Source organism: Bolinopsis microptera, chromosome 12 (genome assembly GCF_026151205.1).
Source record: "Bolinopsis microptera isolate Bmic1 chromosome 12, MBARI_Bmic_1.0, whole genome shotgun sequence".
Taxonomy (NCBI): Eukaryota; Metazoa; Ctenophora; class Tentaculata; order Lobata; family Bolinopsidae; genus Bolinopsis; species Bolinopsis microptera.
The window spans coordinates 3124873-3152123 of record NC_087083.1 but is presented as its reverse complement, the minus strand read 5'-3'; the positions used below and the strand labels follow the sequence as shown (position 1 = coordinate 3152123).

Below are 27251 nucleotides of genomic sequence, written 5' to 3'. Positions count from 1 at the left end.
TTCTTCTTTAGCATATCTGCTATTCTGTTGATACTGAGATCTTGTAGTTCAGGTGTGGAGCTGTTATTGATAGCCCTTCTGATCTCATTTTTGGCTGAGTTCAGAATCGTTCTACGAGGGTGAGCAGAGGCATAATTTAGGAATATGTCCTGGCTGGTTGGTTTAACAAATAAGGAAAAATCTAACCTCTTGTCCACTGTATTCATAAAGATGTTCAGGTCCAAAAATGCAACACAATCTTTGGAGCACTCATATGTGAACTGTATATCCCTGTTCAACGAGTTAATGTAGTTAAACAGCAATAGTACTGTGTCTTCATCTCCCTTGTGTTGCATTTTTGGACCTGAACATCTTTATGAATACAGTGGACAAGAGGTTAGATTTTTCCTTATAATTTGTTAAACCAACCAGCCAGGACATATTCCTAAATTATGCCTCTGCTCACCCTCGTAGAACGATTCTGAACTCAGCCAAAAATGAGATCAGAAGGGCTATCAATAACAGCTCCACACCTGAACTACAAGATCTCAGTATCAACAGAATAGCAGATATGCTAAAGAAGAATAGTTTCCCTCCTAATATTGTCAAGAAACTTATTCGAGAAACACAGAATACACTGGAAAAACAAAATGCGCCTAAAAAGAACTCAAAAATAGCTTACTTATCATTAGTCATTACCTTATATAAATGAACAGACGTGTCGAAAAGTCTACTATACCCTAAGAAATCAAAACCTCTTGGATTCCACCAGGGTAACATTCACATCAGGACAACGTCTCATGGAAGCTTTAACAAGATCTAGCCTACAGCAAACAAAATGCAATAAACAAAGTGACAGCAAATGCTATCAGTGCGATAAATCCTGCATGATCAAAAACATTTGCTACCAATTAATATGCCAAATATATAATAAGTCCTACATTGGGGAAACTGGTAGGTTTAAAAGAAGTAGAGCCTGGGAACACTACAAATCAGTAAGGGATGGCAACAAATCTACGGCCATGGGGAAGCACTACCTAGAGGAGCATGCAGACATTTCAATGCCAAACATACCGTTTCGGTTTATAGTTCGAAAAAGATGTAAAGACTATGTGGACCGTCAATTGTGGCAGTCGGTTCTAATAAAACGTGAAAACCCAGAAATGTGATCGTTGTTGTGTTTTAAAATGTTATTTGTTGTTGTTATATTTCGTAGTATTAATAGATTATTTTAACATTGTATTTTTGCAGCTATGTAAGTTTTCAGTACGTCCTGTTTATGACAAAGGCATGTAGCCGAAACGTTGACAAAGAATTATGTTTTAACACACTGAGTGGAGACTCTCATTTCGTCAACTACAATTTAAAATAAATGATTGACCCACTCATAAGAGCAAAACAAGATTACCAAATTGTATTTTTATTATAACTTATTATTGTTACAAAAATTCTATAGTGTTATGCCTTTATTCAACGAATAATTATCAACTACTCACACAGAGAGAGAATGCCAAGGAAATGGCATGGAGAAGTGCGCGGACGGTGAGCAATGTTTCCACGCCTCCTTTGTATGTTCTGGAGATACAAAATGTAACGATGGGTCAGATCAAACAAACTGCTCAGGTTGAGTATTTACAATCATATTTGTGAATTTTCTATGAAATTGTATTTTTATAATAACATATTATTGTTACAAAAATTCTATAGTGTTATGCCTTTATTCAACGAATAATTATCAACTACTGACACAGAGAGAGAATGCCAAGGAAATGATACGGAGAAGTGCGCGGACGGTGAGCAATGTATACATGTGGATGGCAGATGTGATGGTGATACGGATTGTTACGATGGATCAGATGAAACAAACTGCTCAGAGCTAGGTTGAGTGTCTACAAACTTATTTGTAAATTTGCTATCAAATCGTATTACAATTTGTATAATAGCTTATAGCTTTATAATTGTCGCGAAAATGTCGATTTTCAACAAATGATGATCAACTACTCCCACAAAGAAAGTTTCCTGAATTTATTACTTTTACAACTCAACTACTTTTATAATAATACTTATTTTTCAAAATGCAGGATCATCTTCTTTCCCTTTTTCTCCTTCTTGGACGACCTCTTTCTTGGACGACCCCCAAGGTAAATACCATATATATTCATATTAATCATAGATATCGGCAACAGACTTCTGGAGTCTTAGAGCTCTGTTACCTTGACACACGCTGCAGGTTGAGTGTCTACAAACTTATTTGTAAATTTTCTATCAAATCATATTTACATTTTTTCCCGATCCATGACTCAAAGTGCAGAAGGCACAAAAGAGTCAAGGAAAATGGTTAGCAAACGAGGTTTTTTGTTGTTGTATATATGGTAGTTTTGCAACCGTCGTGCCTGCGAGCGAGCGCACTGTTATCGCCCACGTTCATACCTGCGCAAAGTTATTTTGCACGATAATTTGAATTAAACAAGTTCTACAAACTTATTTGTAAATTTTCTATCAAATCGTATTTTTATGATAACTTATAATCGTCGCCAAAATTTTATAGTGTTATGATTTTCAATTAATGGTGATCAACTGCTCCCACAGAGAAAGTGTTCTAAATTTATTACTTTTATAACTTAACTACTTTTAAAATAATACTTATTTTTCAGATCCGGGTGTTACTTTACCTTATTTGACGACAACTTCTCCGAGTTATACGACATGGTCAATAACTTATTCTAGTGAGAGTTACTCCCGAGGTATATACTATATACCATATTATTATATCTGTTATAACAGATATAACAGATATAACAGAAATAACAGATATAACAGATATAACAGTTGTCTCTTCTGATATATATATCACCTTAATAACACCAGAATGTGTGTGTGTCTGTGTGTCTGTCTGTCTGTCTGTCTGTCCGTGTGTAATTTCCGGTCGGTTATACAAAAAAAACGGTAAGAGTTACGGGACTGATTTTTTCGGTATAGTGTCGACAAAACTCTGATGAAGCCCATAAGAAATTTTTTTTAAATCGGCCGGTGGTAAGTGGTTCAATTGATGGTTTTGTACCACAAATGTTACATAAAATTGCTTGAGCAGAACGGCAAGAGTTACGGGGCTTGCTCTCTCTCTCTCTCATTACTGTGTAATATGTTATAGCTGCATTTAAGTAGCGTCATAATTGGATTAGCCCGGAAGATTCGCTGTAATGTTATACCTTAAGCTTATTAGGGGAGGGGGGACTGTTAGTGTTTGGGGTCTGTTTGGACTGCAGAGAGAGAGAGAGAGAGAGAGAGAGAGAGTTCATACGACAATGTTATGCGTGTTTTCAAATATAATATGCGGGTGTGGTGCGGAGTTAACAAGGGTTAATTTCTATAACGATTTAAATAAAAATAGAAAGCGGTTCAAGACGGGAGTGATGAGGTGTAATACTCGGTGTTCAGACCTTATGATCATGGAGTGTGGTGCCTCATGGCTAATAATGACTTAATTATCCACAAGAAATAACTGATTATGAGATTATTGTTTAAGAAATTATTGGGTCACCTAATGCGGGTTTTGACTCAGCGGGTAATTACTCCTACTCTTTTTAACTGCGGCAGTGAAATCCCGGCCGTAGGCCGGGTTACACTAGTATATATATATATATATATATCTGTTATATCTATTATATCTTGCTATTTGCAACTGGTATGAGTACATGCAATGTTCCGGGTGGGTGCTAGTTATTTACCTGTGGGAAAGAGAGGTTATGCTGCGGTTCTAAGTTAGTGTCTATTAGATTCTTTTCTTTGTTGTATAGACGGTTAAGTTAAACCCATGCACCTCCCGTTTGAGCCACCCACCCCACACCGCGTGGAGGTTCGGGGTGGCGAAAATGGACTTTATAGTGGTAGTTCTGGATTCCGATTACTCGACTCCTTTACAAAGGAGCCAAGGAGGCACATGAGTTTGCGATGACAAATATGAAGAAAAATGCTGCGGACGCTATTTGTGCATTGCTCGTGTATACAGATAGTAAAACAGCATGGACCTCAGGATACAAATAAGCTAATAACAGATTAAGACTAACTACATTATCAAAATGAAAAATGTAAAATGTGAGGGCAAACCTTGGCCGAACTGCACGCGTACGAAAAGGATAGTTCTATACGCTAATCTAACTGCGCATAATGCGATTTAGTTGCAAGATCAGTGTAATGATATAGCTCAATAATATAGTCTTATAGTGTCAATATAAAGTAGACACACGCTAGGGCTACGGGGGCGGGGTGACAATTATCTCGGATAACCGCCCTCGTACCCGTTATCCGTCAAAATGTTAGGTTCGAGTGATTGCACCGCGAGCAAATCACAAGAAAGAATCATCTTGACAGACACAGATCACGTACCAACGTATTCCCTTTTTAGTGTTCACTGCTCTGAGCTGAGACCCTATGTCTAGCCTTAGTGTGACCAGTCGCTGTTTTTATTTTGTTACGGGCCCGATATGGAAGTTCATTGTTTGTTGCCAAGTTGTGGTAGTGGTACATTTAAAGATTTAACAGTTGCGTGGACAAATCGTCCCAAGAATCAACATGCAAATCAACCTGATATTGATAATGGACGACTGAGCGTTTCACACCAATTAATGAGAGCTATTACATACTAAATACTAATAGTTCTTCTGTAATTTCTAAGATAAAATAACGCTGCGAGGAGTATATTACTCGCAAAAAAAATGTTATAGTGTTATGCCTTTCAATGAATGATGATCAACTACTCCCACAGATGGATCAGTGTACTGCCCAAAAGGATATTGGAAGTGCTCGAACGGTTGGCAATGTATTAAGGATAGCTGGAGATGTGATGTTTATACCCATTGTTACGATGGATCAGATGAAACAAACTGCCCAGAGCCAGGTTGAGTGTCTACAAACTTATTTGTAAAGTTTCTATCAAATCATATTTAAATTTTTATGATAGCTTATAACTTTATAATTGTCGCGAAAATGTTATAGTGTTATGATTTTCAACAAATGATGATCAACTATTCCCACAGCTATAGACGGATCAGAGTGCAGATATGGATATTGGGGGTGCTCGAACGGCGTGCAATGTATTAAGGATAGCTGGCGATGTGATGGTTATACGAGTTGTATCGATGGATCAGATGAAACAAACTGCCCAGTGTCAGGTTGAGTGTCTACAAACTTATTTGTAAAGTTTCTATCAAATCATATCTAAATATTTTGTATGATAGCTAACAACTTTATAATTGTCGCGAAAATTTTATAGTGTTATGACTTTCAACAAATGATGATCAACTACTCCCACAAAGAAAGTTTTCTGAATTTATTACTTTTAGTTTTATAACTCAACTACTTTTAAACAATACTTATTTTTCAAAATGCAGGACCTGCTTCTCAGCGCGTCCCTCTAACTTCTCCAACTCGTGCTGCTGTGGAGAAAGACTCCCAAGGTAAATACCATATTCATATTAGTCACGATAGATATCGGCAACAGACTCCATGAGGAGTCTTGAAGCTCTGTTAGTGTTACCACCGCACCTGGTGCAACTCCATCGGTTAAGGACGGAGAGACAGGGATTTCCAGGAGCGGTCGTGGCCTACTAGTATTTGCTTATTTGCAAATCTGGTAATCTTTTTTTGCTCTTATGAGTGGGTCAATCATTTAATTTGAATTGTAGTTGACGAAGTGAGAGTCTCCACTCAGTGTGTTAAAACATAATTCTTTGTCGACTTTTCGGCTACATGCCTTTGTCATAGACAGGACGTATTGATAACTTACATAGCTGCAAAGTTACAATGTTAAAATAATCTATTAATATTACGAAATATTACAACAACAAATAACATCTTGAATCCCATACAATTAACAAGTGACAACGCGAATCAACCACGTACTCATCACATAAAACCACATACCCAAATACAATCGGAAAAAATCGCGAAACAAACGATCACAAATTTGTTTTTTGTTTTTTTTTGTTTTTTTTCAAAAGAAACATTATATAACGGCTAAAAGAATCCACACCGCATCAAGCCGTGAACAACCTCATAGTACTACAAACATTTTACCAAGATAGCTCGGACTTCATAAAACTGAGTAATCAAAAATTATTTAGGTTAATAAGTTCAATATTACATTAACTTCCAAGTATATTTTGTCCAATCACCTTCATTTACGGACTCAGACAAATGAGTGTTTATTTCTGGGTTTTCACGTTTTATTAGAACCGACTGCCACAATTGACGGTCCACATAATCTTTGCATCTTTTGCGAACTATAAACCGAAACGGTATGTTTGGCAATGAAATGTCTGCATGCTCCTCTAGGTAGTGCTTTCCCATGGCCGTAGATTTGTTGCCATCCCTTACTGATTTGTAATGTTCCCAGGCTCTACTTCTTTTAAACCTACGAGTTTCCCCAATGTAGGACTTATTACATATCTGGCATATTAATTGGTAGCAAATATTTTTGATCATGCAGGATTTATCGCACTGGTAGCATTTGCTGTCACTTTGTTTTTTATATTTTGTTTGCTGTAGGCTAGATCTTGTTAATGCTTCCATGAGACGTTGTCCTGATGTGAATGTTACCCTGGTGGAATCCAAGAGGTTTTGATTCCTTAGAGTATAGTAGACTTTTCGACACGTCTGTTCATTTATATAAGGTAATGATAAGTAAGCTATTTTTGAGTTCTTTTTAGGCGTATCTTGTTTATCCAGTGAATTCTGTGTTTCTTGAATAAGTTTCTTGACAATATTAGGAGGGAAACTATTCTTCTTTAGCATATCTGCTATTCTGTTGATACTGAGATCTTGTAGTTCAGGTGTGGAGCTATTATTGATAGCCCTTCTGATATCATTTTTGGCTGAGTTCAGAATCGTTCTACGAGGGTGAGCAGAGGCATAATTTAGGAATATGTCCTGGCTGGTTGGTTTAACAAATAAGGAAAAATCTAACCTCTGTGATCGTTGTTTCGCGATTTTTTCCGATTGTATTTGGGGTATGTGGTTTTATGTGATGAGTACGTGGTTGATTCGCGTTGTCACTTGTTAATTGTATGGGTTTCAAGATGGTATTTGTTGTTGTAATATTTCGTAATATTAATAGATTATTTTAACATTGTAACTTTGCAGCTATGTAAGTTATCAATACGTCCTGTCTATGACAAAGGCATGTAGCCGAAACGTCGACAAAGAATTATGTTTTAACACACTGAGTGGAGACTCTCACTTCGTCAACTACAATTCAAATTATTTGCAAATCGTTTGACTATGAGTATGCAATATTAATGATGGGTCATGTTAGTTATTTACCTGTGGGAAAGAGCGGTTATGCTGCGGTTCTAAGTTAGTGTCTGTGAAGGCTATTATATTCTTTTCTTTGTTGTATAGACGGTTTTAAGTTAAACCCATGCACCTCCCGTATGAGCCACCCACACCACACCGCGTGGAGGTTCGGCGAGGTTTTCGGGGGGCCAAATAGTGGTAGTTCTGGATTACTCCTTTACAAAGGAGGCACAGTTTGCGATGTCAACTTTGACCAAAATATTTTTGCATTGCTCGGGGTATAACACAAATAGTAAAACAGCATGGACCTTAAGATACAAATGTAAGATCCAGTTTAACTATACTTGTAATTTTAAATGAAAGATGTAAAATATGAGGCCAATACTTGGTTGAGCTGCACGTACGAAAAGGATAGTTTTAATTGTATACTATTACTCTAATCTAACTGCGTATAATGCGATTACATTATTAATTGCATTTGCAGGAGGTGCAGCTGAGTTTGATTATTGCGGATATTTCACGAGGCGCAGCCATGTGCAATAACTGGTAAACTGGTGTAATCGTATTTTATACATTCACGATTTTTGGTCCGTTTTTCCTCCTCCAAGTTAAATGAAACTTGTGACCGGACAGGGAGTGCGATTACGAAACTAATCGCACTGTTTTGAGAGCAACCAAAAACATAGTCGATGCGATTAAAAAACTAATCGCATTGATTATCTGAAAGGTACTATAATATCGTGTTCCGCAATAAGGAGCCACACGCTATATAAGTATATATATCTAAATAACGTGGGCGGGGTGACAATTATTCCACTTTCAGTTTCAGATAACTGTCATCCCGGCTGCCCTCATAACCGTTATCCGTCGAAATGTTAGGTTCGTGTGACAAATCATCTTGACAGCTGTGCAGATCACGTACCAACGTATTCACTGCTCTGCTCTGAGACCTTATGAGGTTTAGTGTGACCAGCTGCTGTTTTTATTTTGTTACGAGCCCGATATGGAAGTTGATTGTTTGTTGCCAAGTTGTGGTAGTGGTATATAATTTACAGATTTGACAGTTGCGTGGACATATCGTCCAAAGAAGCAACATGCAAATCAACCTGATATTGATAATGGACGACTGAGCGTTTCACATCAATAGATGAGAGCTATACACATACTATATTACTAATTGAGTAATAAGCCCCCTCCCGGGTTGCAACATTGCCATATTACGCAAATAATTGCCGCGCTAACGAAATATTTGCCATCTTAGCAAAATATGCGCCGTGTTATGATGTATTTGCCAGGCTGCGCGTGATGATGCAAATATTTCATAAGGAGGCGAATTTTACGTTAGGAAAATGCGCATTCTTAGCAAAATATTTGCCAAACGGTCTGACGCGCGCTGCACGCTCCTTTTTAGTTTGTTTACACGAGAATGAAATCTTCGCATTCTTAGCAAAATATTCGCCTCCTTATAATTTATTTGCGCGAGAGTTAAATCTACGCTTTCTTAGCAAAATATTCGCCACCTTATAATTTATTTGCGCGAGAGTTAAATCTACGCTTTCTTAGCAAAATATTCGCCACCTTATAATTTATTTGCGGGAGAGTTAAATCTACGCTTTCTTAGAAAAATCTTTGCCACCTTATATTTTACATAACTTCATTTGTGATAGGAATTAGGATCATATGCTGCTTACGACTCTGCAGTGGATCACATACTGTATACGTGGATTGAACTGACCCGAATTATGATCAGTGGATCGAAATACATAACGTGACCGACGAATCGCGTCCACAAGATCACTTCGAAATAAGTAACGTGAACCGGCCTGACGAATCACTTGATGAGTTTATAATCCAAAAGAAGGATAGGATCTGACCTGAACTTGGAAATAAGATAGGATATTGTGTCGCACTGAATATAATAGAGTTCGCTACCTGGATTGTAGTGCGACACATACTGTAGTCAGTGTAGTGCGAAAGATTACTTTTATAGTGTTAGCAGTTAAAAATCTAAACTTCATCAAATATCAAACCACAGTACGAATTATTGCACTAATGCCGGTTATAATGAGGTCTAAAACACACGCTCAAAGTTAAAGTGTGTTTATATTTACCAATTAAACTTTAGTTGATGTTAACTTGTTAATTATAACTGTGTACGAGTACGACTACCTACCTAACAGTAACCGCTTCGATTTGTTTAACAAAACATCATTTTCCGAACTAGAGTGCGGTACCTATGACAGATGACTTATACTTTACTCCGCTAGAAACAACAAAATTTAAACAATTGGACAGTAGCGAATCTACCTAGCGAACTTTAGTGTTAGAACTTAGCGGTGACCGACAACTAGGAACCTCTCATTCCGGCCTCCCACAGCTAGGTCACATGACATGGCCCAATCAGTGACGTATCATTTGTGATGTGATCCATATTATTCACATGACAGTTTAGTAAGTAGTTGTGTTTGAGAAGTGTTTGAGCTCTCGGCATGTGTTCACATAACGGACGTGAGCCAGGTCCAAAAGGGGCTGGTTCTCGTATCCAAGGATGTGAGCCGAGCATGCACTGAAGCGGAAAGCTGCTGAACAGCCCAAGGCAGTAGAGCCAAGGCGTCCGGATCTGCACAGCACTCTGAAGCGAAGACCTCAGAAGAATTCCTCCTTCCTTCTACATGCACCTCCACGAGACGGGACGAGCCCTTTGTTATCTTCGGCGGGAAGACAGATCGGAATGTACGAGTCGTTGCCTTCTCTACAGCCCGGAACCTTGCTACGCTGGCATGGTAGCAACTGGATTGCAGACGGCACGTTTTACGTCGCCCCGAATATATTCACCCAGAGCTATACGATTCATGCTGTTATTGACCAGAAATTTTTGCTGTGAAATCAGTGGATACCTGAAGATTGAGAGATGGACGCCTCGAGATTGTTCTACAAGGGCCCCCGACTGTTTAAACCAACTTCAATCGGTGTATTTTCGAACGCTGATTCCGAATAACCCCTCATGACATCGATCACGTGATATGACCGTAAGTTGACCCGAACTAAAGTCAACTACCTTCAGATCACGCACTGAAGTCCACCAGGGAAATATATTGAAAAATCTATTTTGTCAAATTCGAAGAAAACTTTTTGTGAATTACCTAAGTTATGTTTGTAAACAGTAAAATAACTAATTCGTCAATCATGGATATGCAGATGATCCAGTTTCTCTCTAAACTTAAACTCCGTAATATTTTAAATCGATTTACTCGCGCATTCTTGGAAAAATAATTGCCAAACAGTTTGACGCGCGTTGCACGCCCCTGTTTGGTTTGTTTACGCGAGAATGCAATCTTCGCATTATTAGCAAAATATTCGCATCCTTATAATTATTTGCGCGACGCAAATAAATCTTCGCTTCCTTAGGGAAATATTCGCCACCTTATAATTTATTTGCGAGAGGATTCAATTTGTGTTTTTTATGTTCGTGCAGTTCTTAGCAAAATATTTATCTGAACGAAAGCTCAAAATTTACCGAGAAATTGACCGTCTAATTAATCTATTTTGATGACTGTTTCTGACCTAAAATTGCACAAAAAATCGATTTAACTAGGTTTCAGAACCTATAAACAAATCCTTATTCCTCAAAATTTATGTTTTATAGTTAATACGAGCAACAAGCAACGCCAACATGTAGGTATATTGTATTGATCCTTCGGTTCTACAAGTACAGCTCTTGACCTAGGGCTGAAACCGTAAGATCGAGGCAATCCTCACCTCAACTGATCGAACTTGATCAAATAATAATTTATTTGCGCGAGAGTTAAATCTACGCTTTCTTAGCAATATATTCGCCTCCTTATGATTTATTCGCGCGAGGATTGAATATGCGCGTTTTTAAGTTCTTACTTCTTAGCAAAATATTTATTTGAACGAAAACTCAAAATTTACCGAGAAATCGACCTTTTTATTAACTCATTTTGATGACTGTTTCTGATCAGAAATTGCACGAAAAATCGATTTAACTAGGTTTCAGAACATATAAACAATTCCTTATCCCTCAAAATTGATATTTTATAGTTAATACGAGCAACAAGCAACATATATTTTGATCCTATGGTTCTACTCATGATATGACCTAGGGAGTTAAGCTGAAACCGAAAGATCGAGGCAATCGAACAAGTAGGTACTAACACAATTTTCAGATAGAAATGTTCGTTGCAATATTATGTTTATTGCAGCTATGCAACTTGAGCGTAAAGAGCAAAGTACGAAAAAACACAGCAGGCAAGCAACTCATTTTGGTGACTATTCCTCATTTAACTGCTAACGTTGCACGAGATATCGATTATAGTTGGTTTTACAGCCCAATAACGCTTTTACGCTTTCTTATTCCTGAAAATTATTATGTTACCCCAACAAACAACCTCGCTCTAGTCCTAATGCTCTCTGGTCCTGACTTTCTCTCTCTGATCCTTACTCTCTCTCTGATCCTGACTCTCTCTCTGGACCTGCCTCTCTTTCTGGTCCTGACTCTCTCTCTGGTCCTGACTCTCTCTCTGATCCTGACTCTCTCTCTGATCCTGACTCTCTCTCTGATCCTTACTCTCTCTCTGGACCTGACTCTCTTTCTGGTCCTGACTCTCTCTCTGGTCCTGACTCTCTCTCTCTTTCTGGTCCTGACTCTCTCTCTGATCCTGACTCTCTCTCTGATCCTGACTCTCTCTCTGATCCTGACTCTCTCTCTGATCCTGACTCTCTCTGATCCTTACTCTCTCTCTGGACCTGACTCTCTTTCTGGTCCTGACTCTCTCTCTGGTCCTGACTCTCTCTCTCTGGTCGGTCCTGGCTCTCTCTGGTCCTGATTCTCTCTCTGATCCTGACTCTCTCTCTGGTCCTGAATTTCTCTCTCTCTCTCTCTCTCTCTCCCTCTCTCTCTCTCTCTCTCTCTCTCTCTCTCTCTCTCTCTCTCTCTCTCTCTCTCTCTCTCTCTCTCTCTCTCTCTCTCTCTCTCTCTCTCTCTCTCTCTCTCTCTCTCTCTCTCTCGCTCTCTCTCTCTCTTTCTCTCTTTCTCTCTTCCTGACTGTCTCTTGTCCTGACTGTCTCTGGTCCTGACTCTCTCTGGTCCTGACTCTTTCTGGTCCTGACTCTCTCTCTCTCTCTCTCTCTCTCTGGTCCTGACTCTCCCTGGGGTTCAGACTTGCTCTGGTCCTGACTCTCTCTCTCTCTCTCTCTGGTCCCGACTCTCTCTGGTCCTGACTATCTCTCTCTGGTCCTGACTCTCTTTAGTCCTAACTCTCTCTCTCTGGTCCTAACTGTCTCTGGTCCTGAGTGTCTCTTGTCCTGGCTGTCTCTGGTCCTGACTCTCTCTGGTCCTGATTCTCTCTGGTCCTGACTCTCTCTCTCTTTGGTCCTGAATCTCTCTGTGTTTCAGACTTGCTTTGGTCCTGACTCTCTCTCTAGTCTTGACTCTCTATCTGGTCCTGACTCTCTCTCTCTGGTCCTGACTCTCTCTCTCTCTGGTCCTACCTCTCTATGATTTTGGGCCTCGCTCTGGTCCTGACTCTCTCTGATCCTGACTCTCTCTGGTCCTGATCACTCTCTCTCTCTCTGGTCCGGACACTCTCTGGTCCTGACTGTCTTTGGTCCTAACTCTCTCTGGTTCTGAATGTCTCTGGTCCTGACTGTCTCTTGTCCTGACTGTCTCTGTTCCTGACTCTCTCTGGTCCTGACTCTTTCTGGTCCTGACTCTCTCTCTCTCTCTGGTCCCGACTCTCTCTGGTCCTCAGTCCTGACTATCTCTCTCTGGTCCTGACTCTCTTTGGTCCTAACTCTCTCTCTCTGGTCCTGACTGTCTCTGGTCCTGAGTGTCTCTTGTCCTGGCTGTCTCTGGTCCTGACTCTCTCTGGTCCTGATTCTCTCTGGTCCTGACTCTCTCTCTCTGGTCCTGAATCTCTCTGTGTTTCAGACTTGCTTTGGTCCTGACTCTCTCTCTGGTCTTGACTCTCTATCTGGTCCTGACTCTCTCTCTCTCTGGTCCTGACTCTCTCTCTCTCTCTGGTCCTGCCTCTCTATGATTTTGGGCCTCGCTCTGGTCCTGACTCTCTCTGATCCTGACTCTCTCTGGTCCTGACTCTCTCTCTCTCTCTCTGGTCTCTAATGAAGCGTAAAAGCGTTATTGGGCTTTAAAACCAACTAAAATCGATTTCTCGTGCAACGTTAGCAGTTAAATGAGGAATAGTCACCAAAATGAGTTGCTTGCCTGCTGTGTTTTTTCGTACTTTGCTCTTTACTTCGCTCAAGTTGCAAAGCTGCAATAAAAATAATATTGCAACGAACATTTCTATCTGAAAATTGTGTTAGTACCTACTTGTTCGATCGCCTCGATCTTTCGGTTTCAGCTAAACTCCCTAGGTCATACCATGAGTAGAACCATATAATAGGATCAAAATATATGTTGCTTGTTGCTCGTATTAACTATAAAAAATCAATTTTGACGGATAAAGAATTGTTTATAGGTTCTGAAACCTAGTTAAATCGATTTTTCGTGCAATTTCTGATCAGAAACAGTCATCAAAATGAGCTAATAAAAAGGTCGATTTCTCGGTAAATTTTGAGTTTTCGTTCAAATAAATATTTTACTAAGAAGTAAGAACTTAAAAACGCGCATATTCAATCCTCGCGCGAATAAATCATAAGGAGGCGAATATTTTGCTAAGAAAGCGTAGATTTAACTCTCGCGCAAATAAATTATAAGGAGGCGAATATTTTGCTAACAATGCAAAGATTTCATTCTCGTGTAAACAAACTAAAAAGGAGCGTGCAACGCGCGTCAGACCGTTATTAGGCAAATATTTTTTAAAGAATTCGAGTAAAATCGATTGAAATATCACGAAGTTTTAAGTTTAGAGAGAAACTGGATCATCTGCATATCCATGATTGACGAATTAGTTATTTTACTGTTTACAAACATAACTTAGGTAATTCACAAGAAGTTTTCTTCGAGTTTGACAAAATATATTTTTCAATATATTTCCCTGGTGGACTTCAGTGCGTGTTCAGAAGGTAGTTGACTTTAGTTCGGGTCAACTTACGGTCATATCACGTGATCGATGTTAGTAGTACCTGTTCGATCATTGAAGGTGAGGATTGCCTCGATCTTTCGGTCTCAGCTTAAGTTCAACTCCGTAGGTCATGATTAGGGCTGTAAAACCAATTTAAATCGATTTCTCGTGCAACGTTGTACAGGTGAGGAACAGTCACAAAAATGAATTGCTTACCTGCTGTGTTTTGTCGTACTCTGCTCTCCGATCAAGTTCGATCAGTTGAGGTGAGGATTGCCTCGATCTTACGGTTTCAGCCCTAGGTCAAGAGCTGTAGAACCGAAGGATCAATACAATATAGGTACCTACATGTTGGCGTTGTTTGTTGCTCGTATTAACTACCTATAAAACATAAATTTTGAGGAATAAGGATTTGTTTATAGGTTCTGAAACCTAGTTAAATCGATTTTTTGTGCAATTTTAGGTCAGAAACAGTCATCAAAATAGATTAATTAGACGGTCAATTTCTCGGTAAATTTTGAGCTTTTGTTCAGATAAATATTTTGCTAAGAACTGCACGAACATAAAAAACACAAATTGAATCCTCTCGCAAATAAATTATAAGGTGGCGAATATTTCCCTAAGGAAGCGAAAATTTATTTGCGTCGCGCAAATAATTATAAGGATGCGAATATTTTGCTAATAATGCGAAGATTGCATTCTCGCGTAAACAAACCAAACAGGGGCGTGCAACGCGCGTCAAACTGTTTGGCAATTATTTTTCCAAGAATGCGCGAGTAAATCGATTTAAAATATTACGGAGTTTAAGTTTAGAGAGAAACTGGATCATCTGCATATCCATGATTGACGAATTAGTTATTTTACTGTTTACAAACATAACTTAGTCGGTAGTGCGCCTTCGACAGTAAGCCGCGCGTGCCGACTGTAGGATGGTTTTTTAGCGTTAATTTCGGCCAGCACAATTTTCTTCACACAAATAGATATTTAGTATCCTTCCCGACGTCCGATTGCAACAAAAATTGGTAAGCATACTCACAGACTTACAAGGAAGGTGTCCGAAAAGTTTAAAGCATATCCAATCGTCAGACATTATGTTACAGCTAAAAGCAGCGTATTTTGCCCCATTTTGATCACTATATCAACTCCGATATCCACCAAATTTTTCGGACAGTTGTGAAAGCCCTATTGGAAGGTCGTCGCCAATTTTCAGAACGATCTCATTTAAGGAACTGAAGATATATCCAAATAATACGACAAAAATCAACGAATTTGGTCAAATTTGGTCAAATTACGCGACTTTTACAGCTAATTTTGCTCCAAAAGCCGCGCACCATCAAATATGGCACCTAGGCGAAACTCACTGATCTTTCCAAAAAGGTATGACAAATTTGGTATTGTGACAATCCTCACAGTCTCTAGAAAACAATAGTACAAAAATTTTTAAAATCCGAGCATGTTTATTTTTATGGTGCACCCCCTAAACTTAGGTAATTCACAAAAAGTTTTCTTCGAATTTGACAAAATAGATTTTTCAATATATTTCCCTGGTGGACTTCAGTGCGTGATCTGAAGGTAGTTGACTTTAGTTTGGGTCAACTTACGGTCATATCACGTGATCGATGTCATGAGGGGTTATTCGGAATCAGCGTTCGAAAATACATCGATTGAAGTTGGTTTAAACAGTCGGGGGCCCTTGTAGAACAATCTCGAGGCGTCCATCTCTCAATCTTCAGGTATCCACTGATTTCACAGCAAAAATTTCTGGTCAATAACAGCATGAATCGTATAGCTCTGGGTGAATATATTCGGGGCGACGTAAAACGTGCCGTCTGCAATCCAGTTGCTACCATGCCAGCGTAGCAAGGTTCCGGGCTGTAGAGAAGGCAACGACTCGTACATTCCGATCTGTCTTCCCGCCGAAGATAACAAAGGGCTCGTCCCGTCTCGTGGAGGTGCATGTAGAAGGAAGGAGGAATTCTTCTGAGGTCTTCGCTTCAGAGTGCTGTGCAGATCCGGACGCCTTGGCTCTACTGCCTTGGGCTGTTCAGCAGCTTTCCGCTTCAGTGCATGCTCGGCTCACATCCTTGGATACGAGAACCAGCCCCTTTTGGACCTGGCTCACGTCCGTTATGTGAACACATGCCGAGAGCTCAAACACTTCTCAAACACAACTACTTACTAAACTGTCATGTGAATAATATGGATCACATCACAAATGATACGTCACTGATTGGGCCATGTCATGTGATACCTAGCTGTGGGAGGCCGGAATGAGAGGTTCCTAGTTGTCGGTCACCGCTAAGTTCTAACACTAAAGTTCGCTAGGTAGATTCGCTACTGTCCAATTGTTTAAATTTTGTTGTTTCTAGCGGAGTAAAGTCTAAGTCATCTGTCATAGGTACCGCACTCTAGTTCGGAAAATGATGTTTTGTTAAACAAATCGAAGCGGTTACTGTTAGGTAGGTAGTCGTACTCGTACACAGTTATAATTAACAAGTTAACATCAACTAAAGTTTAATTGGTAAATATAAACACACTTTAACTTTGAGCGTGTGTTTTAGACCTCATTATAACCGGCATTAGTGCAATAATTCGTACTGTGGTTTGATATTTGATGAAGTTTAGATTTTTAACTGCTAACACTATAAAAGTAATCTTTCGCACTACACTGACTACAGTATGTGTCGCACTACAATCCAGGTAGCGAACTCTATTATATTCAGTGCGACACAATATCCTATCTTATTTCCAAGTTCAGGTCAGATCCTATCCTTCTTTTGGATTATAAACTCATCAAGTGATTCGTCAGGCCGGTTCACGTTACTTATTTCGAAGTGATCTTGTGGACGCGATTCGTCGGTCACGTTATGTATTTCGATCCACTGATCATAATCCCTTCGGGTCAGTTCAATCCACGTATACAGTATGTGATCCACTGCAGAGTCGTAAGCAGCATATGATCCTAATTCCTATCACAAATGAAGTTATGTAAAATATAAGGTGGCAAAGATTTTTCTAAGAAAGCGTAGCTAGATTTAACTCTCCCGCAAATAAATTATAAGGCGGCAAATATTATGCTAAGAAAGCGTAGATTTAACTCTCCCGCAAATAAATTATAAGGTGGCGAATATTTTGCTAAGAAAGCGTAGATTTAACTCTCGCGCAAATAAATTATAAGGTGGCGAATATTTTGCTAAGAAAGCGTAGATTTAACTCTCGCGCAAATAAATTATAAGGTGGCGAATATTTTGCTAAGAAAGCGTAGATTTAACTCTCGCGCAAATAAATTATAAGGAGGCGAATATTTTGCTAAGAATGCAAAGATTTCATTCTCGCGTAAACAAACTAAAAAGGAGCGTGCAGCGCGCGTCAGACCGTTTGGCAAATATTTTGCTAAGAATGCGCATTTTCCTAACGTAAAATTCGCCTCCTTATGAAATATTTGCATCATCACGCGCAGCCTGGCAAATACATCATAACACGGCGCATATTTTGCTAAGATGGCAAATATTTCGTTAGCGCGGCAATTATTTGCGTAACATGGCAATGTTGCAACCCGGGAGGGGGCTGTAATAGTACTTCTGTAATTTCTAAGATAAAACAACGCCGCGTAGAATATATTACTCGCAAACAAATGAAACGGTTATAAGATAAACTGGAACTTGTATTAATAATTAATATATCACGGTATCTTTCAGAAAGTCAGAGCGATTAGTTTTGTAATCGCAAACCCTGGAAAATAACCAAAAAAAATCGGTGCGATTATGGGAAATATAGCTCGTCAAATAAGTCAAAAGTCGAGTTTTATTATTTTATTATTATATATAACTATAAGTTTATTTATTTATAAGTTTATAATTGTGTACAGAGGGAAAAAGTTATTTTGACTTGCAAAGGTACATATGAAATGAAATAATTAACATGAACATTAAGCTTCATGGTTTTGACTTTTGGGCATGTACAGGGTGTACCACAAAAAGTGTAACTTTTTGTGAAATGATACAAAATATTATGAAGGAGCAGTTGCTAAAAACTCTTCGTCACATTGTGAATTTTGAGGAAGGCCTTTAAAACGTTTTTATTCGATTTTGAAAATCTTGGACCTCAGCCATAAATAAGGTCAATTTCAGACTAAAATATTTAATTTTTGGGAAGGGTGGCTTTTTTTGAGAAGATGCTTAACTATTAATCATATTTTTTATTATTTTTATCAATTTAACTATATTTCTGACAAAATTTAGTTAAAATTAACAGTGAATTTTAATTTTGTCAAATACTATTTTGTCATACGTTGTATGACCCGCCGCGCACGAAGTGCGCGGCTCCCCCTGTAGCGTAGTGGTGTAGTGAAGCGACCGTGGGGGTCACCACGTGATACAAATACTATTGAAGTGGAAAAAAGTCACACTTTATGTGGTACACCCTGTATTTACCTAGTTTGCTAGTTTATTGTTTGCTACTCTCACGTACGTGCAGGAAGCTTAAAAGAGCGCCGCACACAAGGATTGGAGTGCCAGCTAGGTAAGGCATGCATTTGGACCACGACTATGGCGGCCGAGATGGCTCACCAAAATTTTCACTGAAAATTTTGAATTAAAAAATTAATCATACAATTAATCGCAAAATAAAAACGATTTTGAATTTGATTTGTAAAATGATTTTAAAATTTAAATAAAAAACGATTTTCATATTGAAATTGAAAACGATTCTCATTTTTAAAACGATTTTGAGTTTGATTTTGAAAACGATTTTGATTTTGATTTTGATAACGATATTGGTTTTGATTTTTAAAACGATATTGATTTTGATTTTAAAAACGATATTGATTTTGATTTTAAAAACGATATTGATTTTGATTTCGAAAACGATATTGATTTTGATTTCGAAAACGATATTGATTTTGATTTTGAAAACCATTTTGATTTTGAAATTTTTTTTTTTTGGTGGCGGCCGAGATGGCTCAGCTAGCTAATTAGCCGTATGGGATTTATGTTCCGGGGTATTTGGAACAAGTTTAGTGGTTTAAATAGTTAGTACCTGTCCCAAACCATCAGAAAAATCAAGTTTCGACCTCCCAACCCACTCAGGCTACTCACAGGGGCCACGCCCATCTAACTATCTGGATTTCAGCTATTTTGGGATGGGTGTTTTTAAAATCAAAATCAATATCGTTTTTAAAATCAAAACCAATATCGTTATCAAAATCAAAATCAAAATCAATATCGTTTTCAAAATCAAACTCAAAAGTTTTAATACTTTCAACACTACTATATAACAAATAATTTGAGATTTCAATTGATTATGGCTAAGACGATGGGTCCACTCGTGGACAGAATGTCGCTGGAGTAAAGTCAGCCGGTGTCCCGGGTTGAGACGGGGGTAGTGAGGCAGTGTAGCGGTGTACGGCAGTCTTTTATTCTCTGTCCCAGCTTGGCTGGGACATCTCTGAAATCTTAACAAGGTCAGTTTTCTAACTTCATTTATTCAATTTCCAATTTTCTAGCTCACTTACATTTTGATTGATAGTTTTCATTACTAACTATTACTCTACATAGATCTCCCTTCACTCTCATTCTTTTGTCATTGATCCTTTTATTTACATGATCTGCTCGGCCCTTTTATTTCCCAGGTCTTTGATCACTGATAGTTGTCCTGCCGACACTGCTGTACTCCTGATCTGCCCCTTGATCACCTGGCGTCCTACTTCGACAAACAATGCAAGAATTACCCAAAGTGTTCGTCGATCTTCTCAAAACAGCCACTCTAGCTGAAAAACGTGCAATGTTGGAAGCCCTAACCCTCGACGTTGCTTCTGAATCTGCTGCAGAATCTACTGCCTCGTCTGATGACATTGTATCCCTTGTTGAACATGTTAACGACCTTAACTTGGACAAAACCCTTTGTGATGACCTCCGAAAAGAGCTTGACTCTCTTAACTTAAAACAGAGGGGTCGTCCAGTCACTACTCAGTGGCTTAGTCCGACCACTCATTCTTATAACTATGGTCATGTTATGAACAAACCAATTCCTATAAACGATTACCCCAATTTTTGCAAGCTCATGGAAGTGGTTAACAATCACCCTTCAACATCTGGTGATATGGACTCCTGCCTGATAACTCGTTATGCATCGAGCAAGTCTACTCTCCGACTCCATCGTGATAACGAGCCACTCATATCTCAGACTAGCTCAATTTGTACTGTTTCACTAGGTGCACCACGAGAACTTTCAATCGTTCTTGATAGTAATAAAAACAGCGATAGTCCTGATCATGTGCTACCAGCCACTGATAAAACCATGAACATTATGAAACCTGGTGCTCAATCTAAAATGAGACATGCAGTTTATTCTGGTAAAGTCGGTGAAAATGAACAAGTACGTTTTAGTCTCTCGTTCCGTAAGATTAAACCTCCTGAAGAGGATCAAGTGGATTTATCCCAAGTCAATGAACAAGTCACGAAAAAGCAGAAGATTGTTCTTGTTGCTGGGGACTCTTTTGCTGCTAGATTAGATGAAAAATTGTTAGGAAAGAATAAGCAAGTAGTTAAGAACATCGCCGTTGGAGGCAGTAAACTTGATAAGGTCAAGAGAGATATCGAGAAATTCGTGAAAGATAACCCTAATTTAGAAGTTGTTAAATTATTTGTGTCTGTTGGTACTAATGATATACGGTACTGTGATAATGGAATAGCACATCTTAAAAGTGCGGTATCTAGTTTAATGAGTTCCATAAAGTTGATACTTCCAACTGCAAAAGTATGGTTTCAATCTGTTCCTCCAATTAATCCTAATGGTTGTAAATTTACTGAGAGAAATGTTATTCGAATGAATAATCTGATTTACAATATGTGCTCCCGGTATAGGCATTATTTCTTAGATATCTTTCCTGCTTTCTTGGATGCTAGGGGCTGCATCAACACGAGACTTTTCCCGCATTTTGACACTAAGAAACAGCGTTTTGATATTCACCCAAATAATAAAGGCATGGGTGTTCTTGCAAGATTCTACATATTTATTATTCATTCAAAATGGTTCAATCCTCTTGGTTTCTAAACCGCAATTCTATTAAAAATTTGATACCTACTGTGCTGCGGTAATGGAGTCAATTCAGGGTTGAACAATTTTGAAATATGTTTTCATTAACACAAATGATTTTTAATTGCCAGGGTGCAACCCAATGGTTCACACTGGTAGGCTGTATGCATATTTTAAATTACATTTGAATTAAATTTTTGACAATGATCGATCTAACACTTTACAGGATGCGAATCGGCTGCTTTTGTAATTCTAGAGCACCAAAGAATTCCTGTCAAGTGGATAGTTCTGCTTGGGGTAGGGGGGTTAGGTTTGGATCGGATATCAGGACTAGGATATTTGAAGATGCACTTATCTTCAATTCTAGACCATCTAACATTGGTATCTATGTTCTGCACTTGTTCATCATGTTTTGTCTAATTGGAATGATTTTAACAAGCTCGAAAGAGTCCAATGAGATTGATAGGTTTATTCATCCCAGTAGATTCTACTTTAATACCAGTAAGGCCTTCCCACTTGTGTCTCATATTAATTGTGCATACCTGTATATCTTTGGTTTTGCAATTAAGAACTTCATCTTTACTCAGTACCAAAGACTCAGTCGGAGATACCGAGTTGAAAGGCTGACTGCCACTAATATAGTGTTTGGTGCAGTAACTAGCACATCTAGGCAAGTTCTGTGTATGTCGATTTTACTTCTATTGACCTTAAACTTCTTGCTTATTGCAATATCAAACCCTAGTATGCTTAATCCCGGCCCTAATCACATATCAGTCTATTATCAGAATGTTCAAGGCTTGATACCGTTTTCTCAACTTAACAGTAAGCAACCTCATCTTGATAAATCCAAAATATATGAACTTAATGCACATATTGAAGATTCACATCCTGACGTTATTCTGCTTACAGAGACTTGGCTTAAAAACTCTGTAATGGATAGAGAGGTCATTCAAAGCTCTAACTATGAAGTATTTAGAAATGATCGCTCAAAAGTATCACATCCACCTGATGATAACAATCCGAAAAAATATAGGAAAAATGGTGGAGGAGTCTTGATAGCAATCAGATCTGATATTCAAGCTGAAATCAAAAGACTGTCTGTACGTAAGGGGTCCGAAATGGCCGCTATTGAAATAAACATAGGTGAAAGTAAATACATTTTTTGTGTGGTTTACAGAGTCGGAACTTTAGGAACAGTAAACCATGAAAGTATTGCCAGTACAATCAAGTCTTTCTACTCAAGCAAACGCCCTAAAAAACTTTTCATCGTTGGTGATTTTAATCTCAATGGAGTAGATTGGTTTTCTGAGGACGGAATTGTTACACCTTCTAGTTTAATTGAAGAGGACTTCATTACAACATTCCATAACTTTGATCTAGATCAATGTATAAGTAGTCCTACACATGTTAAGGGTAACATACTAGACCTTCTTTTGAGTAATTGTAAAAATTTAGTAAGAGATCTTACGGTATTGAAGGGTCACGGTGCTTGCAAATCTGACCATTATCCAATAGCTTTTAAAGTTGCTACAAAAATCACTTATTCTAAATGTCCTAAAAGAAAGATTCTCAACTTTAAGAAGGCAAACTGGACGGCCATTAACGAAGACTTGAATTCTATTGACTGGAATGCTATGTTTTTAAAGCTAGGAGATCCTGAATATTGTTGGCTTGCCTTAAAGTCTGTAATATCGAAAAGTATCTCAAAGCATATCCCAACTATTACTTTAAAGTTAGCATATAGAAATCCCTGGTTTGACTCAGAGGCCCATGAGGCATACTTGAAGAAAAAAAGAGCTCATGAAAAGTGGAAACTAACCGGCCAACAAAAGGATTATTTTAAGTTTTGCTCACTAAGAACACAGTTCAAAAATCTATCTGATCAGAAGATGAACGATAATCTATATAACGATGATGACCCTGCATTGATCTCAAAGAAATTCTGGTCGCATGTAAAATCCTCTTCAAAGAATTCAAGAATACCGGATAGGATGTACCTTAGAGAAACATACAGAGAATCTCCATTAGACAAAGCAAATATGTTCAATCAGTATTTCTCAGAACAATTTTCTGACGAATCTAAGTATGATATTGATATTGATTGGAGAAGTGATACTGAATTCGACTTAACTTTCTGTGCAGAGAATATAAAACATCTCTTAAGGAACATTAATTCTAACAAAGCTTGCGGCCCTGACGGTATCCATGGTAAGATACTGAAGAACTGTGCTGGTAGTCTCGCTTGCCCACTTTCAATTTTATTTGAGATATCATATAACTCCGGTATTATTCCAACTGAATGGAAGCTGGCTCACGTAGTTCCGGTTCACAAGAAGGGTAGTAAGGAGGACATTGAGAATTATCGGCCGATTTCCCTAACTAGTCTTATAATGAAAACATTTGAACGCCTTATTAAACAGGAACTCTTGAATAAAACAATGCATCTTCTTGATGATAGACAGCATGGATTTCTTGGAGACAGATCTTGTACCACAAATATGATTAACTTTATTGACAGTGTCACGCTATCCCTCAATGACTGTTCGACTATAAGTGTAGACATCATTTGCTTTGATTTTGCTAAAGCCTTTGATTCTGTAAATCATGATCTTATTCTTAAGAAACTTAAACTCGTCTTTAATATTGAAGGAAGGCTACTCAAATTCCTAACCAACTATCTTAGTGAACGGGAACAATGTGTTTTAGTTGATGGTAGACATTCAGAGATCAAACCTGTTTTGTCTGGAGTTCCTCAAGGCTCCGTCCTAGGTCCCATTCTATTTGTCTTATTCATAAACGATCTTCCCATGAGATTAAGTTCAGGCACAAATTTGGTACTTTATGCTGATGACACGAAAATATGGAGTCCTATTAAATCATACAACGATTATTGCACACTTCAGAATAACATAAATGAACTTAATTCTTGGAGCATAGAAAATAAAATGCGATTCCATCCATCAAAGTGTAAAGTCCTCTCTATTCCTGGAAAGAAATTCAGCAGTAGGATATTACCTATTCCATTTATCAGATTTCAATATTTGCTCGGTAATACTCCCTTAGATTACACCAGTACGGAAACAGATCTTGGAGTCGTTATAAATCAGGGCTTTCGTTTTGAAGAACACATAACTAAAATATTGTCCAAAGCTAACCAAAAATTTGGGCTGCTGAAACGCACTTGCTCATTTGTCCAAGATGAGAGACGAAGAAGAAATTTATACCTTGCACTTGTTAGAAGTCAATTTGAACACTGTTCCCAAATCTGGCGTCCATTTAATAAAACACAACTAGATAAGATGGATGCTTTTCAAAAAAGGTGTATTAAGTGGATTTTTGATGAGGAATTCACAAGCTATCAGTCCTTTGAAAACTATACTTACAAATGTCATCAATTGAAAATCCTTCCTCTCAGCAAGAGGTTTGAATTGAATGACCTGACCTTGTTTCACAAAATAGTCAATGGTGTATGCACACAAGAGCTTCCTAATTACTTACAACTATACAAAGGAAGCACACGCTTAAGATCATGTCACCATGACAGCCTAAGTTATGTAACGACTCTTGTTCAAACACAGTGTAATAGCAGTCTCCTTAAGAAATCATTCTTTTATCGGACACATCTGCTCTGGAATAAACTTCCTCTCGAAATAAGTTAATAAGAGACCATAGCTGTCCTGATATCTTCAAGGCCAAACTTAAGGATCACCTATGGTCGGAAATGCTACCCACAGATCCAAACGATAGTCACGCTGAATTCTACCTGTCTGATAATGATTAGATGCATCTCATTTCTCCCAATGCCAATTCTCTAATCTAAAATAACCGATCCAAACTATTTAAGGGGTTAGGGGTGGGTTGGGTTGTGGGTTGGGTTTTTAAAAGTATTGTATGATATAATCTATTTCATTAAAAAGTTAACAAATTATTAACATTATGATATTTTATGCACGCTGTATTTTATTAATGCACAATCATCTCTATTACTATATATCTTACATTTATATGTGTTGATTGTATGAAATGTTTTGTCAGGGACCATATTTTGTAGGTGTAATTTTTGCACGAACTACGTTCTGGTTTCCCGTCATTATAGTACATAGAAATCACTTTTTGACCGTGTTATTTTCATGCAATTACATTGATGTATGTACTATTTTGAAAAGATTTTCAATAAAACAAAAAAAAATCGTTTTAAAAATGAGAATCGTTTTCAATTTCAATATGAAAATCGTTTTTTATTTAAATTTTAAAATCATTTTACAAAACAAATTCAAAATCGTTTTTATTTTGCGATTAATTGTATGATTAATTTTTTAATTCAAAATTTTCAGTGAAAATTTTGGTGAGCCATCTCGGCCGCCATACACGACAGGCGCATTATGATAAACTGATTATTGATTAAGCATTTCATGGCGCGGCCACTGTCATGTGCAAGTGTGCGAGCACTGTTGTTTTTTGACAAATTTGCTGAAAGCAAAGACCATTTTGGAAATTCTGAATTCTTTAAGCCAAACTTATTTGTTTATTAAGGATAAGTACTTGTGCTTTAAAAAAGTTATTTCCGCCAATTCCAAACGCTTTATAAACAATTAATTGTAAATAATTGTTTATAGCACAATTTTTACCTTGTAATTGTGCAATGACTATATTGCCATTGTGTTAAAAAACATTTTTTATCTTAATAAAATTTAGGCCAAAAAAGGTACTTTTACTTTTAGCCACATGTTTTTTTTCAGAATTTTTGCCTTGGTATCGTATATAATTATTTTGCCTGTGCGTTTAAGTTCACCATTTACTAGGCTCGCTACTATTTTTCGAAGTTCTTGTATATGTGAAGGGAACTGGGCCAAGCGAAAAATATATTAATACAGCATGTACGGAGACTAATTATTGAACTTGGGGATAGCCTGGAAGATTTTGTTTATAAACTTCCTCTATCATATTATGTTTTTTTACAAATTGTAGAAGGTTACGCGGTTTAAATACTAACTGGTCTTTTTTTGCAGATACTGATAGCTCAGCTAAGACACAGACTGCTTTGACGACCGTTGGCATTGTAATAGCGGCTCTATTATTCGTCACTCTCGTCAGTCGTCACTCTGCTTGTTTGTCTTTGTAAAAAAGGATCAAGACAGCATGAGATGGAACAACCCACAGAATGTCCCATCATGACCAATTCACCCCCACCAATTCTTGTTCCAGTGCAACTGCAGCAAGCTATAAATGTGCGAGAGGAGCCGTTGTCTCTAAATCCAACTCTGTCTAATGTTGTTGTGAATAATAAGCAATATGTTCCAAATTATGAAGTTTTGATGGGTTATCCTGCGGCCGTGGTCTGAGGGCTCTTGCTAAATAGCTAAATCACTCGCCCAAATCATGATGACTATAGTAACAACTTTTACGCGTCTCCTACCTTCTATATATGCACGTTGGTTATTTGTGATATGTTTAGCGCTTACTATATATAATATAGAGTAGATATGAGCAATCAGGACTAATATTGTCTTCTCAAAATGTTATAAAACACGGCTCGATTAGCACTATATCATATTATTCTATTGTACTTTTTGTCTTTTGAAGTTGCTGACTGAACCTGAGATAACAACTTACTGTAATGCTTATTTCAATATGATACACACTATACACTATACACACTATAATACATTGCTATTTTTCTGATTATAACATCTTTTGAGGTTGCTGAGTAATGCTTAATTCAATATGATACACACTATAATACATTGCTATTTTTCTGATTATAACATCTTTTGAGGTTGCTGAGTAATGCTTATTTCAATATGCTATACTATATTGATGTTTTCCTGTATTAACATCTATTTTTGTCTGAATGCAGAATAGTTATGAGTATGACAATATGCTAAATTTATGACTATT

The 27251-nt window shown here is 37.9% G+C and overlaps 1 protein-coding gene across 2 annotated transcripts; it reads left to right on the top strand.

The window, feature by feature from the left end:
- The first annotated feature begins 1482 nt into the window (after nt 1–1482).
- LOC134824274 (very low-density lipoprotein receptor-like) lies at nt 1483–27162 on the top strand. Of its 2 annotated transcripts, XM_063836074.1 has the most exons (8): nt 1483–1602; nt 1731–1859; nt 2061–2120; nt 2634–2723; nt 4745–4876; nt 5016–5150; nt 5370–5435; nt 26363–27162. In XM_063836074.1, exons 1-8 carry the CDS (start codon nt 1503–1505, stop codon nt 26473–26475), a joined length of 825 nt encoding a protein of 274 aa, XP_063692144.1. In that variant the 5' UTR covers nt 1483–1502; the 3' UTR covers nt 26476–27162. The 2 variants fall into 2 exon arrangements, with proteins under 2 accessions (XP_063692144.1, XP_063692145.1); XM_063836075.1 differs by lacking the exon at nt 5016–5150.
- Nucleotides 27163–27251: the final 89 nt, after the last annotated feature.